The sequence below is a fragment of the Aspergillus aculeatinus genome (genome assembly GCF_003184765.1).
Source record: "Aspergillus aculeatinus CBS 121060 unplaced genomic scaffold BO66scaffold_54, whole genome shotgun sequence".
NCBI lineage: Eukaryota > Fungi > Ascomycota > Eurotiomycetes > Eurotiales > Aspergillaceae > Aspergillus > Aspergillus aculeatinus.
Genome location: NW_020291523.1, coordinates 138,558 through 157,347, shown reverse-complemented (window position 1 = coordinate 157,347; position 18,790 = coordinate 138,558). Strand labels below are relative to the sequence as shown.

At 51.6% G+C, this 18,790-nt stretch overlaps 4 protein-coding genes across 4 annotated transcripts; 2 read left to right on the top strand and 2 right to left on the bottom strand.

The window, feature by feature from the left end:
* Nucleotides 1-754: 754 nt before the first annotated feature.
* BO66DRAFT_382211 (FAD-dependent oxidoreductase) lies at nt 755-2,928 on the bottom strand. Its single transcript, XM_025645996.1, has 2 exons — nt 1,451-2,928; nt 755-1,400 (listed from the first exon to the last, which is right to left on the bottom strand). The coding sequence occupies exons 1-2, from the start codon at nt 2,525-2,527 to the stop codon at nt 1,047-1,049; spliced, it is 1,431 nt and encodes a 476-aa protein (XP_025499891.1). The 5' UTR covers nt 2,528-2,928; the 3' UTR covers nt 755-1,046.
* Nucleotides 2,929-5,639: 2,711 nt separating this feature from the next.
* BO66DRAFT_332457 (MFS transporter) lies at nt 5,640-7,372 on the bottom strand (the record flags this gene model as incomplete). The annotated part of the gene is made up of 6 exons (XM_025644136.1): nt 5,640-5,725; nt 5,779-5,952; nt 6,007-6,519; nt 6,572-6,856; nt 6,950-7,195; nt 7,273-7,372. The coding sequence occupies 6 exons, from the start codon at nt 7,370-7,372 to the stop codon at nt 5,640-5,642; spliced, it is 1,404 nt and encodes a 467-aa protein (XP_025499890.1).
* A 5,556-nt stretch (nt 7,373-12,928) lies between these two features.
* BO66DRAFT_460604 (uncharacterized protein) lies at nt 12,929-13,526 on the top strand (the record flags this gene model as incomplete). The annotated part of the gene is made up of 1 exon (XM_025652307.1): nt 12,929-13,526. A coding segment is annotated over one exon (598 nt), but the record flags the coding sequence as incomplete, so codon positions are not given.
* A 2,970-nt stretch (nt 13,527-16,496) lies between these two features.
* Nucleotides 16,497-18,672, top strand: BO66DRAFT_460599 (beta-N-acetylhexosaminidase; the record flags this gene model as incomplete). Its single annotated transcript, XM_025652306.1, has 1 exon — nt 16,497-18,672. The coding sequence occupies exon 1, from the start codon at nt 16,549-16,551 to the stop codon at nt 18,670-18,672; it is 2,124 nt and encodes a 707-aa protein (XP_025499888.1). The 5' UTR covers nt 16,497-16,548.
* Nucleotides 18,673-18,790: the final 118 nt, after the last annotated feature.

The window sequence follows — 18,790 nt, the reverse complement described above, 5'->3', positions numbered from 1 at the left end:
AGCAGGGATCCAGTCCATGACCTTCCCTGGTTGAATTACCACCAGCTAACTGAACTTGCCAGTAACTTGCCAGTAACTAGGCAGCAGCTATGCTGATCAGGGCAACCACCACGATGCATGCATGCAAGCCACTGCATGCATTGCATCCTTGTCAGCGACTCCCACCCTACCAGGCACCAGGATCAGATCCTACAGAATGATGGCATGGGCCTGCACAGAATAACCACAACAAAAAAGGTAGAGATCGAATCCATCGCTCGATCTCCAAACTCTTTGTTCGTCTCTCGGAGAACCCCGTGGGATCCATGCCATCTTCCCCAAGTGGAGTCCATGCTCATCCTTTTCCCACGATCTCGAAACACTAAATCTCGCTGTGGCATGCACGAGACTCAATAGCCGGAGGCCCGGCGAAAAGATTGACGGCCCCGATGCTGGATGACGGTCTCCGGAACTAGACCACTTTAGTGCTTCCGAGCACTGAGCAAGAAAGGGTTAGGGGATGCGCTATCGGGAGCTATCGATTCCATCCGTTGCACGATGGACCAGGGGGAGAAGAGGAGCGCAAGAAAAAAAAAAAAAAAAAAAAAAAAAAAAACAAAATAGATTAATCTCCGAGAACGGCCGCCGGGAGCGGAAACCGTTGCGGATACCGCTCGGGATTTGGTGGGGATTCTTTTTCCACTTTCTTCCCGGAAACCTGGCAGAATAGATGAAGAAATAGATTGTGCCTTGGTCAATAGATGAATATATCCCCATAGAAGCAGAACCCGAAAGTGTCATGGTGTATAAGCGAGATTAGTATATATGAGGGGAAAAAAAGTAATAGTAGCCACGAAAGAAAGTGCCAGGCAGATAGAAAAAAAAAATCAAAATGGTGCGGCCGAGACTAACAAAACCCATAGCTCCGCCACCACTTCAAGCCTAGCGTTCTTTTTGACAACAATTGTATCGATGCAATGTATCCCAGTTCGTATTCTCGTAACCAAACCCATCCATCCCATAGACCCGGAACCCAAACCAACCGAAACACCGCCCATGCAAATAGTCTAAAGGAAATCTCGTTCCGACGAGTAGAGAGATGAAGATTGGTCGCTGAGCGTGCCCGGAATCGCAACCTTGGTGGCATCGAACTCCCAGGCCGCCTCGCGTGAGTCTTTCGCATTGCGAACCTGCATCGGGTAGGTCCACTCCTTCAATCGGCCTTCCAGGAAACCCATGTCGCGGTTCTTCTCCCACATCCGGCGGGACACTTGGAACGCCGCGTTGACCGTGCCCCGACGCAGATCCTCGTAGGCTTTAAACGCCACGGTCAAGGGATCATACCGGTGCTTGGCGAGAATCCGAGAGAAGAGGATAGCATCATCCAGCGCATACGCCGCAGACTCGTCACGGGGAGGCATCTAGTCAAATCAGTATTCGAATCACAAGTTACGTCACGATGGCAACATACCGCATGAGCTGCATCACCCAAAAGAATCACTCGGCCCCGGTACCACCGGGCATTAGGCCGTACTTGCCAGACAGGATACAACATCCAGTCGTCCGCCTTGTTGACGAAGTCCCGGATACAAGGCACTCCGGATCGACCGAAGCGGTCTTGCATCTCTTGGCGCAGAGCTTGCTTGATCGCAGCAGTCCGCCGCCAGTCCTGACCAGGGTCCATGCGGTAGTGAGGAAGCAGTTCCTCGCGAAACTGAACAATAGCGGCCAAGAAAATCTGCTCGTGGTCCCGGTCACAGTAGCTGGCTAGTAGCGAACCATGTCGAGAGATGTTCATGGATGTGGAGCGGAAATGAACAGGGGCTTTGATCTTTTTAGTATCAACGAGAGTCTGACAGAAGGAGATGCCAGTATACTCGGATGGACTGTCGGGGTCAACCCAGTACATTCGAGTCGCCGAGTGCACACCGTCGCAGCCGAGAACCAAGTCCCCTGTGGCTGTGGTTCCGTCATGGAAGTAAAGCATGGCTTTGTCTTTTGTTTCCTTCCCCCGGACCAGCTTCTTGCCGAACACAACGTTCACATTCTTCGATCGTTCAACAACCGTCAACATGGCTACTGAGAGAGCAATCCGCATCACACGGCGACCCTTATATCCTCCGAACCCATTGCCATGTTCATCCACAAAGTCAACCGATCCGAGGGATCGTCCGGACCGACTAGAATATAGTTCAATGGCATCCACATCGGTACCACCTTCAGGTCCAAGCCTGTCCAACTCTGCTAGCACCCCCAGACGATCGAGATGCCGCTGGGCGACAGGAGTGAGGTTGATGGCACCACCGGAGGTCGAGAGAATATCATGTCGTTCATAGACAGTGATACGGAGGTCGGGAACGAAGGGTGTCAATTCTTTGGAAAGAGCCAGGGCAGCGGCAATGCCCGCAATGCCGGCGCCAACAACGAGGATGTCGCGGGGGACGGGGTCGCTCTCTTCGGTGGGGGGTGCTCTGTCGACGTAATTCCAGAAACTGGCCCAGTCCTTCCCCGCGGAAGGCGGCGGGGTCGCTTCATATCCGACATCCATCGTGATGTAACTTCGATAAGGTCCTAGAGCGCTTCAACAATGCAGAGAGATAGTACACATAGAGCGGCAGGGAAAGCGGTTATATAAGGAGTGCGGTGTGCAAGTCGATTATCCAGAACCGAGGAGATTAGAGGGCAGGAGCCAGATAAAAGAAAAGAATTCTTTGTAAAAAAGCTTTGGGGGCGAGATACATCGGCCACCGATACCTAGGGGCAAAAGGCACAGGAGACCAAAAGATTTATATATAGACCAATAAGACCGGTGCATCAGCGACGGTTTGGGAGAGTCGTTGAGGAGGGGACATGTTCGGCCGGAAAATGGAGAGTGTTCGGAAGTTGGCCCTGGCATCCAGTTTCGAGACAGCCAAAATTTGGCAATTGGAAAAAATTTGTCTGCAGGAATCCACACCTCACAGGCCTCACAGGCCTCATAGGCTAGGACTGCCCCAAACCCGATGAGCTACGACTTCCGCCGGCGCCAGGCCTTCATCCGCAGCTCCACCCGACTGCCCGACGAGCAGTCAACCCGAGACGTCATAGGTTGGAAGCCAGCAGCTGTCAGTGACTGAACTTTATTAGTTCCATGGTAAGAACGCTGGATCATTCCATTGTAGCCGTTGTGGCCCGCTCGGTACTCGTAAAAAAAACTTTGGGACGCTGGGCGGAAGAGGAAGATGGAAAGGAGCTCGATGGCTGGGTCAGACCGAGGCTCTGTGACCCAGCAGTTGGTCCGTGTGGCAGTATTCGAGATTAACATTGATGGGGAAGCGAGTTCATCTGATCAGGATTCAGGAGACTCGATTGACGCAGGCTGCTGCACTGGGGTTTGCTCTTCGTTGCCCCCCTCCTTCCTGTTGATTTTTGGTTTTCTTTTTTGATGCAGTGTGTTTGAGGCCAAGACACTAGTCGTGACTAAGCAGGGGTCTTTTTTCCCCTTTCCTTGTACGTCTGGCTGCAGCAATCTGCACACGCAGTCTCTGATGAATTTTCAGCAGCTTCGAGGGCTGAATTAGACATTCCGGACAAATCTGCCGATCCCATCATGGAACTCCGACCGGGATCAATCCTTGCTCTTCCTCAAGCCCAATCTTCCCTCGACCAGGCCGGGTCCAGCGACCCGGTCGGCGGTCGCGCGCCCCCTTGATCCCGGTTAAGATTTCTTCTGCGCATCACTGCAGATACTGTTCCACGACAATGAACGGTGGTCCCCAACCATGTGGTTTTCTTCGGGAGGTGTCCATCATTCTGCGTTATCGACATCAATCCAAAATGATCAGGGTGGTCTCGACTCCGCTTCGAGACCCAGCGAAGATGGGTATTCTCCCCCTCCTTCCTCTCCTCCTTCCCCTCCCTCATCTCAATCCACTACTGCTAGTTGGGACTATAGCACAGGAGACTATGTCCGCACTCCGTTTCCGTTCTCCATTTTAACGGTAGTTGTCCGTGACCAGCGACCACTGCAGCGAACGAGGTCAAAAGTCGTAATTGGCCCCCACGCCCCTTCCGTGCCCCACCGTCGAGCAGACTGCCGTGGATAACTGACGTAGTCTTGCGGTATGGTGGCTTCGGATTGAAAGCGCTGCCTGGCGCTCGAAAGTCTTGCTGACCATGACAGGTGTCGAAGAATTGAGTCTCAGGGGGCAAAGAAAAGAAAGAAGGGAGCGCCACTAGCGCACAAGCCTGCAGCAGTAGCAATCTAGAAATCTTGTTGATGGGCGAGTATGATGTTTTCCCCGCAGCCTGTCAATCAAGACACAGTGGACCTGTCACATCCTTCGCCGGTGACCTAAAAACGGCCGTGGGAAGGAGCCAAGGGGAAGAGGGACGGGGTGGTTGGACAGGTCCGATTCGTGTCTCGGGAAAGATACAAACTTTGGGACGAGTGAGCTTGATCGAACCTGTCACTGCGTGGCTGCCCAGGTTTGGGTCCAGAGCGTTGGGGGGAACCGCGTGTCCCTGACGATCGATCATCGGAAAACAAAACAGCCCTGGCAAGTGATCCGTCCCGTTTAGTTTCCATCTTCATTGAAATATCGAGAATACGAAGAACGAATAATACTCAGATATTATAGAGCGCTAGATCAGCGTGTGCGCTGTGTCGAAGAGACAAGCCTCGAAGGGAGATATGCCGACATAGTTGATAGTGTAGTGTAGTGGAAGAAGGAATTGGTGGCTGTAGAAGAGAAGTCCCGAATGGGAAGAAGTCCCGAGGCCGCCACGCAGCTTTAGGAAAGAGGGGGCCTGGGGCCTTCTCCTGGGCTGCCTTAGCCCCCCTCCCTCTTCCAGAACAAACAAAACAACACTGGCACTGTCTTCAAAGCTTTCTCCTATCTTCATCCCCCTTCATCCACACTGCCTTACTCAGGACTAGACTGACTGACCCGTTCAGACATCGGGATAACTGTGTATATTTTGAGATGAGCTCCATATTTCCCATCGCCAAACTAGCGAAACACTCCCATTGTCTCCAATCGGTCTCAGATACGCGCCAGAGCTCCTCCGCCCCATGTGTCGAGCTAATGCACGTTTGCTCGAACCTCTGATCGAGTATGACTGTCATCAAACTTTATTGAGAGATCGACACTCATCCTGAAGTTCCCTGTCGGAGCCGGCAAACATTAAGGTTGCAGGGGGGGAAAGGAGCCTGGATTCTGGAGGTATCCTGACAGCCTCGCTCACGGAGACACTCACGGAGACAATAACTGCCGACGCCTTCGTACTTCGTACTTCCTACCTCGGAGACATACCTATACCTAGATCTCGGATAATTGTGCCATGTCACATCTGACTTGTGCTACCGTGCCAGCCGAACCGATTGCAAGAACAGCCGACCGACCTTGATTTAAGCGAGCCCCAAAGTGTCTCAAGGGTCCGGCTTCGTCCGGAGAACAATCTAAATAAGTCATTCTTAGTCGAGACTACCTGAGACGCCTCGAAAGCCACCTTTCAGTAAAAGGCAAACTGAAATTCTCATCTGTCAAACAAAGGATACGTCTAAACTCAAAACTTTTATGACATGTCTCATAACTGTCGTCCTTGGCATCACATGCAAGTGTTCTACTCCACGCCATGCAAACGAAACTTCAGGCAATCATGCGGAAGCACATGGATCACTATTGCGTCTCCCTCACGCGGTCGAAATGCACCCGAGAGTCAAGGTTCCAGAACGCATTGACTCCGGAGACCGCACACACAACGGCTACCAAGGTCAGCTTTCACTCCGCAAGTGCCAAGCAGTCAACATCGACTCACCAATCACAGTGCTCATTTCATAGTACCCGACGTGCTCCGCCAGGTATCCCGAAAGCACGGGCCCGATAAATGCTCCCAGGGTCCAGCTCATGCTAGCCATGGAGAGGGCTCGCGAGTAGCCTCCGTTGGGGCCAAAGATACCGGGTGTCTCGGCTTCGAGCTCGTCAATAGTGACTGCCGAAGTTACAGTTAGACAAACCTCCTATCCGTGGGATACAAATAACGCACCTGTGGCTTCAATGGTTGCCGCCCCATTCATCAGACATGAAACGGACCCTACTAGGGTGACGCAGATCGTATAGATCACTTTTCCTCGGTCGCCTTCATTGACCCAAGGGAAGCGGTCGTCGCCCGGCATACCAATCACCCACATGATCGGTGCAAGGAGAAGAAACCCCGCCGTCGTCGGCCACCTCGTACCAACCCGGTCTTTCAGCCAGCCACAAAACGGGCTAAGAATGATCCCAGGACCCTGAAGGGCGAAGAACATCATCCCCGCGGGAAAACTGCCCCAGTTGAACACGTCGCGAACATGGAGCGGAAGGGTGGTGTCGAAGCTCGAGATCAGGATTGCGAAGGAGAAATAGCTGACTACGCCAGCCAGGAATCGGCGGTGCTGCAGGACAAAGACATAGAATCTCCAGCCCGCCAAATTCGGTACGTTTACATTATTATATCTCCCCAAAAGCGGTGCATTCTCCGGATCTATCGAGGCGCTGTTGTGCGGAGGCTGCGTTATTTCTTCTAGTACAGGATTAGTGGAGGTTCGGGCGCGAGCTGAGACGCCACCTACCCTTTTTCTCCTTTGACTTCTCTAGCATGAGGAATCGCAGAACAATGTCTACGATCAGGATCGCGAAGGCGCTCGACCATGCGACCCAGTAGCCCCCCAGCTCGAAGAGTATGCCCGCTACCATGGGTCCACCCGAGGTACCCGCTGCAACGATCAAGGAAATGACACCGTAGGTTTTACCCAGATGCTCCGGTCGAACGTTATCTGCGATAGTGGCGTATCCTACGACCCAGATAAAGGAGCTCGCAATCGCCTGGACGAGACGACCGGCGAAAAGCGTGAAAGCTGTTTGCCTAGGCGTCAGCACAACCCCGCATCTCAACAACAAATTCTTTGTCGCCTTCATCCGACAGTGACCTTGTCGTAAGGGTCACTCACTCGTAGTCGCCATCGCCAAGATTATCGACCCAATCAGAGCCGCCACCAGAGACCCAACCAGCAGCGCTCTCTTAGAGGATAGCCCATCCGCGTAGTGACCGATAAAAGGACTCGTAACCAGGGACGCTACTGCACTTTCGGACAACAAGGCAAAACTCATGCGCTGCGTCAATGCGACGTCCAGCCCCAGGCGATTCTCAAGTACGTAGGGAAGAATCGGCACGAGGAAAGTATAGAGAAAAGTGTCTAGAATTTGGCGAAAGTACCCGTCAGCTCTTCATAATTTCGATTGCTGTCAAAATTTTCTCTTATGGCATGCGTACCCGTGAACAGCGCGATGGCCATGGCACCCACGATGAACAAGGGCGAGGAGCGCCATTTCTGGCCCCATACTTTGCCTCCCACCGTGGGAGTATAAGTCATGATGCTTCTTTTGGCCGCACGGAACAGCAGCAACAGAGTGAGTGTGAAGGTGCGAAGGAAGAGAGGGGAGACAATTCTTAATGATAAGCAGAAATATGGCTGGAGGGGCCCCATCCGCGCCTTAGCTGCTATCGTGCGCGGCCTGGTGGTTGGTCAAAAAGCCCGCAAGACCCACCGCGTCGCCGATAAGGAATCATTGTGGGCGGAGTGCTGGGGAAACACCTTGCATGGTGCAGAAACATGTTTCTGTTCTTTGAGGGGGAGCTCAGCTGGAGGGGGGTTATTTTTTTTTCTGCGAAGTGAGGCATTCGACGCTAGTAGGAGTTTGGGTTGCCGATGTTGTTTGTATGGGTGACTCAATAGACAATGTATCGATTGATAGCTTCAATAGGCGGGGAACAGGTTCAGCCGAGGTAATATGTTTACATGGCGGCAGCTGCCCTTTGCAGACCTGGCTCAGAACCACCAAACTTTTCACCTTATTACTTGCCAGATACATTACTCCCTGTCGTGCTTCCCTTCACCAGCGGGCTCAATTAACAGAGCAAACATATCATAAGGACTATTCAATGTTCTGGGTGTAGAACTATCAACCAATTTCTGTGATTATACAAGAACGCCAGCTGCTCAAAGTGAATCTCCATTCCAGTGTGAATAGCAACACGAAAGGGTGTTGATGAATGAAGCGCTGGACACTTCCTGACCTCAAACATAAATACCGCCTCTCCCACCATCCTTCTGTCTTCTTCTCTTCTTCTCTTCTACCACCACCACCCTTCAGAGAATTCCTTACCCACTCCACACAAAACCAGAACTGACAGTCGCCATTCTCGATTTCCTGGATTCAATCCAACACATGAAGAGGTGATCTTTCCTGATACACTCTTTGAAGACCTGCCATAGCATTCTCAAATCTCATCTGCGATGGTGGATTTAACTCCCACTCCGTCAAACCCCATGGGCGGTGCCGTCCTCGGCTGAACCCCCCCACATCCTCCGCGGAGGCAACAACAATTCGATGACCCAGTCATCCAAGAGGCATCGTGTTTTTCTTTCAGTATATCTCTTCCGCGGGTCTCCTCCTCCCAAATGGCACAGGATGTACTGGGACAGTCGCATTTCTAAGCTGTCCAGTCGAAGACTGCGCAAAGACTCAGTTCGTTTACCGACCAGCTACACAACGCGTCGCTAATCTGTCGGAGTGTGCGCGGCGAACCTATCAGAGTCCTCACTGAAAATCGTGCAAGTCCCTGTCGGGTCGCGAGAACTGCAACCGATCTTGCAGCCTGATCCTTTCGTGAGGTTCAGTGCGTGAGTGCAGTATGGGACCCGAGTTCAGCTTCGCGAGGGAATCCTATGCGACGAGTATTAGATTCAAAACGTGTTTTGAATGGCCAAGGTACGTGTCAAGCCTCCTAAGAAACCAAGTCTTCACAGTGGAGTCTGACAATCTCATCTTCCGGGCGGACAGAGCTCAGAAACGCATACAACAAGCGAGACCACTTCCTCTCAGCTAGTATTGCTTGAACGGGACCAGGACGGGTTAAGGGTCGTTCTATACTCTGGCCTTATGGACACCGTGGCGCATGGATCGCGAACGACGAGACACCTGAGAAGGTCGACAAATGCAGCGACCATAGAAGTTCTCCTCATAACAACGCAGGCCAGACTGGAGTCGTAAGACAGTTCTGGGATAAGTGCACACAAAAAGCGGGATTGTCTTCTCTCAACGGAATGGTTTGAACGGAACCAGAACGAATTACGGGCCCACTTGCTCTCTGGACTTGTGAACACCATGGCGCATGCATCGCGAACGACAGGACACCCGCCAATGTCGACAAAAACAGCGACCATAGATGCTCTGCTCACCACTAAGCACGCCAGACTACAGTGACAGGACAGTCCTGGGATCTCACTGTCGAAAGGAGAAAGTCTGGTCGCAGTTCAAAGCTCGACTAAGCAAGATTTGGAGATGTGTGGTTAGTGGAAGATTCGCTCCCAAGAACACAATGCCAGTGTTGGTCTGGCGACTTCGACACAGAAGGGACCATTGAAAAGGCTCGCATCCCCAAGTCACGTACAGGCCGCGGAATCTAACATTCAACTTGTCTCTTAGATACTGTACGTATGTGCTATGCGGTGGTACCGAGAAGAATAGCGACTGGATCATCGCCGGGCAGAGGCAGACCACAGATCAAGCTATTCTCGACAGATTCAGACATTGGCCAGTGGCAGAACTATACCCCTCTAGTAAAGACCTTACCTAAGACTACGATGCGGAGGGTCTGGACGTTATCGCGGAGGATCCGGGCCGTCGACTGATTCTTCCGTCGGGCCATGAGGGCAAATTCTCTTACCATGGTGCATTGTGACCGATCGACGGACTGGTCTGCAAAATGACGCACGGATCAGTCCGATGGTTGAGACTCGTCTGTGCAGCTAGATCTGCAAGGTCTCTGATTGGGTTGTGGTAGCTGGCGGCTGAACCATGACGATCAGACGCTGAGGCAGCTGCTGGCCTCCGTGCTAGATTGGATGATCAAGGACCTCTCCAAGGCGATGATCTCCTGGTTTGGAAAAGGGTTCAACGCGCTGAGCTCATCCCACGGGCCAGTGCAAATTCCAGTAGCACATTGCGAATAGCTGAGTGATGCCGCAGCGCGATAGAACGACGGGCGTCGACTTCTCGCAATGTGCCGCCGTGCAGTATACGACCAAGCAGCAGTACAACTGCAGTGCTGTAATGCAGCCGAGTCTTTAAACCGTCGCGACCGTCAGGCTGATGGGATACTTGTGTATCCTTTGCAACAAGACCCGACGAGCCATCCTATGGGAGGCAGATTGCTGCTCAAAGCGCAAACCGATTATCAAGCTTATACCCATCGAAGTTCAGACCGGGCTGGAAGGTGATAGTAAGTACGCTGACTGCCATGATCGAGATGTGGAGCGGAGCTGACAAGAGATGCAGTGACATGAACAAGCACGAGGTTGCGGGCGTTGTCCTGACACAGTACGATCGCGTTTTGAGTCTGGATCCGGACGCCATGATCGTCCATGCATGCTGCACTGTGTGCTGCGAGATGAATCATTGTGACTAGAGCTGACCGGTTTCTTTACCGGAGTTAATCCTACCGAGTGGCGTACTTGCATGAGTGGAACAAGGCGGCTGCTGTTATGCTCGTCACAGAGATGCTAAGCCTTGCGCTCAGAAATATCAACCAGGCATGCACTGGTCTGGTTGTAGCCCACTGAGATACACGTGGCTTGAACTTTCAGTTTCTCACACGTCGGTCTACACACAGAATCACAGCGTGGAATAAGCCAGCTTTGACGCCGAACAGGACAAGACAAGAGATCGCAAACCGAAAGCAGTCAAGACCTTTAGAACTGAGAAGCGGAAATTTGCGAGTACAAGCATGGTCTGGCTGCCGCAGTGCGGTGACCCGACTTCGGCCAAAAGGGTTTGTGGTCACTGCAAGTGAGTCACTTCGGCTAGAGCTTTGAGTCCACTCACAGATCCACCATTTCATCAACGGGTTATGAGCCCTCAGCTGCGATCAGCCTGGCTCTACCGTCTTGGTCAAGAGCAGCATCATTCTTGATGAGACTATCAACTGAGCGCTGGCAAAGTTCGGAAGCTACGGAAGCGCGGATCTAAGACTAGTGATGTGGAGGTTCTCACTAAAGAAACCGGTGATGATCTTGTTTGATGGCAGCATGAACGGCGCTTCCCGCACTGCTTTGCTTCAGCGGGACTTCTAATTTACTGCACTCGAGACTGGAAACCTCATTGAGCAAGAAACAAAAATATCGCAGATTCACATTCATCAGCGTGGTGGGATAGTAACGCGGAGAATGCCCGGAACAGTCCATGGGGCACAAAGGCCCAGTTGAGAAGCCATCATCAAGCAACCGCCATCTGCAAACTTGGCCACCATACGGAGTTCGCATGTCCGACTGCTGGTTTTACCTAGCTGTTAAGCTCTTAACAGCACATGAGAGAGCCACCAACTATCCCGGTGACTTTGACACCGAAGGAAGAATGTAGGTAAACCGGTTTCCGTTCGGCCCGAACGTTTGTCTTCGATTTGTATGATATGCAAGTATAAGGATGGTGTGTTCTTTGTGAGGTCTCCAACGCGAGTTTCGGAACATCAGCCACTTCGGCACCTAAGACCTTTGGGGATTCTCAAGTCCGCTGCTGAAGCTTTCGATTCACTCCTGGCCGCCAGATGCGCTAGAAGCTTTCCCTCGCAGTGACCAGTATCCATGTTATCGTCACGCTCATCATCATGTTGTAGACCTTCGCACAATAACTCTGGTACCTTTTACTTGCACCATTTTCACCGTGTTCATCATCTTGGTTCTCTCGCATACTGTGTCCACTGAAGCAAGAATCGATTCTCGTGGAGATCCCAAAAGAGAAGCGATATTGGAAGCTACGGAGTCAATATAACTCAACCCAGAACATTGAATCCCGGCGAAGACAAGGAAGAGGAGATATTTCTGAAGCAAAATTTTCAACACCGCCGACTCGATGGGACAGACAATCAGTATGATGATGACCATACAGAGGCTTGCGAGAATCTGGGCATAGTGAACCAGAACAAAAGCCCCGATCCAAGGGAGACCCGTACGATGTCCTCCTCCAGATTTGGCAGGTATTCTACTGCCAATAAGCTGGCCACAAATCGGCCTCAATATTGGCGTCCGCTAGAATCGGCGGAACCTGGAACGCAATCGTGTTCCTTCTTGTGTGCTGGCACCCTCGACAGCCATGACGATGGAAATCACGGCCACAGAAAGGAAGTCAATTGAAAGGGTAATCAATGCTATTGAGGATACACCGAGATTTCGGATCTTCCGTGATAGTGGCATTACCCCAATTCGATTGATCATCGGGCACGGAAGATCAATGCTAGCACATGAGCATTCGCAGAGCATTTCAGAGGAAGTCGCCCGTTTTCCGTTCCATAAGACACCGAAAAATAAATTGCTCAGATGTCAAAGTCTGCCCACGTGTTCGAATCGACAAGTCGTTCTGGAATCGGCACAAAAGACCCCCAAAGACCAGGGCGCTATTAGTACTACTGAAGCCATCTGTCCATGGAAATTGAAATCAGCCGACCTCGGAGACAAACATAGAGTGCCTAAATTAGAGGAAAATGCTCCGTGAATTGAAGAACAACAGATATATTGTGCCCTTTGACCATTGCAGGTGTGGAGCAGCATCATGGAAGAAAACCGTGACCTTGGCTAATTGAAAAGAAGATTGCGAAAGTCCTGCAAAGGGCAAACCCGCGGCACTGGTAGATGATGAGCTGTTTGCTGTCGTCCACATCCTTGATGATTGGGATATAGAAGCAAAGATTTTGAAAGATCGTGTCTCTTTCAGCTGCGGCACCAGCATCGGGGTCTGGTCCCTGGGCTGAATACATACAATACTACCTCATCCCTTCATCATAGGTCAGCAAGGAGTCGACCTGGTCTTCTGAGGTTTCGCCATCGCCCGCTACCACAACGAGTGTATGACGTCGACTTCTGACAGGAGGCCACCATGGATTGGGAAGTCGAAGCACTACAGAAGGCGCTCAACCTTTTTAAGGAGAAATTCTACGAAATGAAGTCCAAGGCAATGGAGGAGGACCTCGATGGATGGCAAGTCGGATTTGGGAAGCCCCCTACCACACCATACCTCCACAACTGGGCCAACAACCCCACCGACACTATCAAAACAAAGAGCTACGTCATCCCAGCGTCCAAAGTGCTCTACCAACATGTCGAGAGCGCGAAGAAATTCTTGAACGCACTCGAAAAGGAAGTTCGAGGTGACGAAGCCGCTCTTCAAAAGGAGGCCGACCTAGAGAAGGCCGCACGGAAGAAGGAATCCGCACAAAAAAAAAGAAACTGCAAAAAGGAGGAATCGAAGGACTGCCCCGATTCCGGCTCCAAGGAGTTTGTGCGCCCTGCTTTTGACGAGGACGACGAATTCACCACGTCGATGTCTTTCAAGAACCCCGGTAAAGACCAGTCCAATCTATACAACTGGGTTGCCGACAGACACTTGATATGGGAGATGTCCTCGGTTCTAAACAGCTTGACGTCGCCTGAGATCCTTCGCGCGGAAGTGCTTCTCCGCCTCGGTCAAACGTGAATAACTTGTGGTCGGAATTCGCGCCGGTTTGTTGCACCTTGGTAATCACTAGTATTTCTCAGAAATGTTGACGATGCGGGCAACATCATGCACAACCAATCATTTGTTCTAGCGCGATGTTGGACAAGTCAGGCGACTGGTTGTGTAGAGGATTTATGTCAGCCTTCAGTGTCTGCAGGTAGAAAGCCTACACCTGCATACTGACGTCTAAAGTCTCTACAAATTGATACAGCTACGTACCGAAAATGCGACACAGCTATAAAAGCGACGTACGAGCGAGTACGAATCCATACAGTACTCTACACGGCTCTGAAAAGCAATGGCGATGCCAGATGGCAACGGCCTACCGGTGGTGAATCCCGAGGCCAGAGGAACAATGTTCGAACAGATACTGTCGGCTCTTCCTGTCGTGCGAGCATTGCAAACCGAACCTGACATGCAACTACAATACGTCAGAGTATACCCATCGGCGAAAAGCGGAGCTACTCCTGCTGCGGTTTGTGGTGCGGCAGGGTTGTCAAATGAGTGCCACCAGGAAAGGAACGGAGCCTCAAACGACAAGGAAATCTTCTCCAAGCAAGAACAGCTCAAAGCAAAACGGCAAACGCCCAAATGGCGATACAAGACCATTGTTAGGGCTGACCAGATCCGCGACGACTTCCACAATCTCATGCTGCCCCGACGAGCAGGCCGAAAACCTTAGCATTCAGCGCGGATGTGAGAACTGCGCATGCAGCCGGTGAAAGCACAAATGCTCGTTCCGTCCATGAATCGAGTGTGTTCGCAATCCCTACACAGTAGGGTACCACTTAATCGAACGCCCACAAAGTGTTTCTCACACGGAAAGAGAGCAACATTTTGGATCACGCAGAGAATCAGCGCTCGCTTTGCCAAGTCCACATGAGGTCACAATGAACATTCTCCGACCTCAACGTGGCCTACCGGATCGGGGTCCGTTACGCAAATATAGGATTCGACCGAATTCAGAGAAGGGTGATCTAGTCGGGTGATGACCTTCGGAATTGACATGCGGTCTTTCGCTTCCAACCGAGAAAGAAGTGCCCAACATCACCCCCATGAAAGCGAATGATAAAGAGAAATCTTCAACCAGGGTTTCGCGTATCTTGCCAGCTCACAACCCACGAGAGAGGGTCGTACACATCCTGCTCATGTCAATACTACTCCACGGTCTACATATAACCCAGCCCCCAAGGTATTGAGCTGCACATCCGAAGTCAGAAACACCTTCGATATCATCGGCAGCTGGAGATAATCAACATATACTAAATTGCGAGAACATGCCGAGTGCTGTCCTGCCGTGAAAATGTGGAGAGATGCTGAAACACAGCTCGGGGTCTCCACACAGGGCATTTCGGCGGAGCATGCACCAAATGCAGATGGCCCGAAGCCTGGCGTCGATTGCTCACGCTCCTAACATCACCACCGCCATCCCCGGAATGAGTTCGGTTTGACAAGCTCTGGTATCAATGCTCCTCCCACTTTCACCGTAGCTGCTACGCCGGTAAATACCGAAAAATATTCGAGCTAAGTGGCCTTTTCTGTCAAGCGCCCGCCAGCGCGCCCGCAAGCGCTTCGGGCAGCGAGACCCAGCACGGGATGCTCTACAGCAACTGCATCCTCATACTGTTATTGTTGGAAATGAGTCCGCGCTAGGAGCCCGCAGAGATTCCCCTCGCTTGAGATGTCCTTCAATCGCGTGCAGACCGACCTGGCGCCGAAGCAAGAGCCGTGAGTACCAACATGAAGCAAATGCGCACACCTCATCAAACGCATTACTGGTGGTGACTACACTGCAAAACAGTCACCATCCCTTCCATGAGGAGAACACGGTGCCACGAGTCTGCTGGACGCATTTCGAAAATTGCCGGGGATCCTTGGGGAGATGAACGAGCACTTTTTCTCTACGTCAAAAGGCTGTTTGGAGTACTCCATGGGGCTCAGGAGGCAGGCAGGCAGGCAGGCAGGTTGCTTCTACCTGAGGTCTAATACGACTTTGGATACCATAGCACTTTGAATTCAGTATTGGTCTCTTTGTTAAGCTTCTCCCAATCTCTGGCAATTCCAAGCTCATTGCCCGTGGCACGTGACTGACTAGTGTGATCTTTTATACCATACATGAATAACTTAGTTGTCAGTTGATATCTGGATAGTAGTGTTAATTTAGGGACAGGGAGATGGAATACAGTTGCACTGTGTCTGTCACACCCTTGCTTTGCTAGTGTTATAGTGCTGATGCTTGCGCTTTGATGTCGCGGCAGTAGCCCGACTTCGCATCGAAGATGACAGCACTCTAATTTATTCTGACGAGATATGTGCGACGGATATCTACATAATTTTACCCAGATGCTGGAGAAACTTGTTTCGGAGATGTCAAGAAGTAATATATGTATCCAGTCGACGAGAGAGGGGATATTCTCGTTGCGGCGTTGAACCGCTGACCTCAGTAGAGCGAGAGGTCGTTATATGATCGTCATTTTCCGGCCAGCCTTTTGCCTTTCTCGCTGCTTTCCTAGATACGCAAAAGGCTGAACGTACTAGGATTGTTCGCTGAGAGGCTGGTAGTTCGGGCTAAGCAAGGGGTCGTGTGGTGGGAGCCGATGCGAAAACAAAACCCAGCCCGCCATAATACGGCCATTCTAACGGCTAGAAGATACAGGGCAGCGCGAAGACAAATTGTTAACGATTGTAGAGGAGCTCACTGCTGCACAGAGAACTGGTCTGGCCAGCTGTCATCACGGTTATATACACTGCAACCGCATTCCTCATCTCTTGGCGTATGAACGATCGGCATTTGGGGGATCGTTCTGGTGATGCAATAGGCCAGCCCCGTAGGATGCATTGTTTATTCCCCGCATCGAAATGTAACGCCTCGGACGTGGTGCAACCCCCACTCCAGAGATTTCTTCAGAGGGTTGTTTACTGTCGACCCAGCTTGCTATGCTTGTTTCTCGTGAACTCACTTCCATAGCGGCGGTATGGTTGACGACTACGAGTTCACGTCATGAAGTTTGTGGTTTTTCCCTATCTGGCCGCGGTTGCGTGTGCTCTTCAGGTTCTTCCCCCTGTCGCGTGGAATGCAACTGGACTAACAGAAGATGGGTTCGACATCGAAGCGATAGAAAGGAAAATCTTCATCACCAGCAGTTTTTCAATTCGTCGGGATGACAATGGCTTGACACTGATTCCTCCCTCTGCTGGGGAGTTTGCAGAGACCTTCCGTCAGGACCTGCAGGCAGTGACAAACACGTCTTGGGTGCTCCATACGGTAGACGCGTTTTCCGATAGCGAAACAGGAATATTTCTGGACAACGTGGCTCAGCAGGTCAACTTGACTAATGAGAACAAGGAGCCGACCGAGGAAGGTTATGAGCTCGTGTTCAGTGCTGGTCGGGCATACATTTGCGGCTCTGGTGCTCGAGGGATGTGGTGGGGAACGCGAACATTTCTCCAGCAGTTGCTGATCCACGACGTGGGGATTGTTCCAGCCGGACGGACCCTCGACGCGCCTTCATCGGTCACGCGGGGGTTTCTTCTCGATGCGGGTCGGAAATGGTACTCTCTCGGGTTTCTCAAGGACTTGTGCACGTACGCCTCGTGGTTCAAGCTGTCTGAATTCCACTATCACAGCAGTGACAACTACCCGTTGAACCGCGGACATAACGAGACGTGGTATGAAGTTTATTCCCAATTCTCCCTGCGGCCCGAAATCGCGGAGTTGCAGGGCCTGGTGCAGAGGCAGAATGAGACACTGTCACGGGCTGAGTTTGAGGACTTCCAGTATCATTGCGCGCAGCGTGGAGTGACCGTGATTCCTGAGATCGAAGCGCCCGGCCATTCTCTGTCGATCACCAAGTGGAAGCCGCAGCTGGCGTTGGAGCCGAAGGATCTGCTCAATTTGACGCACCCGGATACACTGCCGCTGATCAAGTCGATATGGACAGAGTTTCTGCCGTGGTTTCAAACAAAAGAAGTCCATATAGGCGCGGATGAGTACGACTCGGCATTGGCGGACGATTACATTGACTACGTCAATGAGATGGCTGCCTTCATGAATGAGACTGCCGGCAAGAAGGTTCGCATCTGGGGAACGTACGAGCCGTCGAACACCCACAACATCTCCAAGAATGTCATTATCCAGCACTGGCAGTATGGACAGTCGGATCCGGTTAGCCTTGCAAGGGATGGCTATGAGTTGATCAATTCCGAAGATTGGTGGGCATACATGTCCCTGAAGAATGACCACATGCCCATCATCCCTGCTCCATATCCGCCATCGTTCAATAATACGAGATTACTGAATTTCGGGGGGAGCAACGGCCTGCAATGGACTCCACCGTTATTCAACCCATACAATCTCACGAACCAACCCGATCCGAGACGCGTTCAGGGAGCCATCATCGCAGCCTGGAATGACAATGGTCCTGACGCGACGACGCAGCTGGAGGCATATTATGCTCTTCGTGACGGTATCCCAACCTTCGCGTCTCGTGTGTGGGCGGGTAACCGTGGGCAGGAGCTGGATCTGTCGAGCTTGTCGGAGTCTATGCGCGTGCTGACTGCGAATGCGGTGGCGCAGAATCTAGATCGGCGGCTTTCTGGAGCGATGGATCTAGATGGGGAAGTGCTAGTCAGCTGGGATGCAATGAACGAGAATGTCACGACAAAAAGTCACTTGGGATATGGGAGTAAAGGGATGAACTATTCGCTAGAGCTGAACGTAACGGGTCCGTTTACTCTGTCCTCCGACGATGCGACGCTCAGGCTGGGACCCGATGGTTCTTTAACCTTCATGTCGGACGGGTGGGAATATCCTCTCCGGTCTGTGTCCGAGGCCGATGGATATGATCCTGCGTACCCAGCTCGTATATGGGTCAACGAGACAACCTCCACACATGAGCCGGTGACTGTGCCGCTGGGAAGTCTGATCACGATCCGGACAGATGTTGTTGGTGGAAGTCGCGTTTGGATCGATGGTTTATTTGTAGGGAGGTTTGAGGTGTTTGTTTTTGGAGGAAAGAACACTTTGTTTTCTTGGAGTCAGATGGCGTTTGTCGCACCGTTAGAATGGGTGGAAGGAGGTGTACACAACTTGCAACTAGGAGCTTACGATGAGCATGACGATTAGTAACAGTATAAGACACTGCTTTGGTAATAATTTTAAGAGCAACCAGAAAGACTCTGTCGGCTTATTTGAAGCTTTGACTTTAACAAGACTAAAGGTTTGAACAAGGGGAGAGCATCCA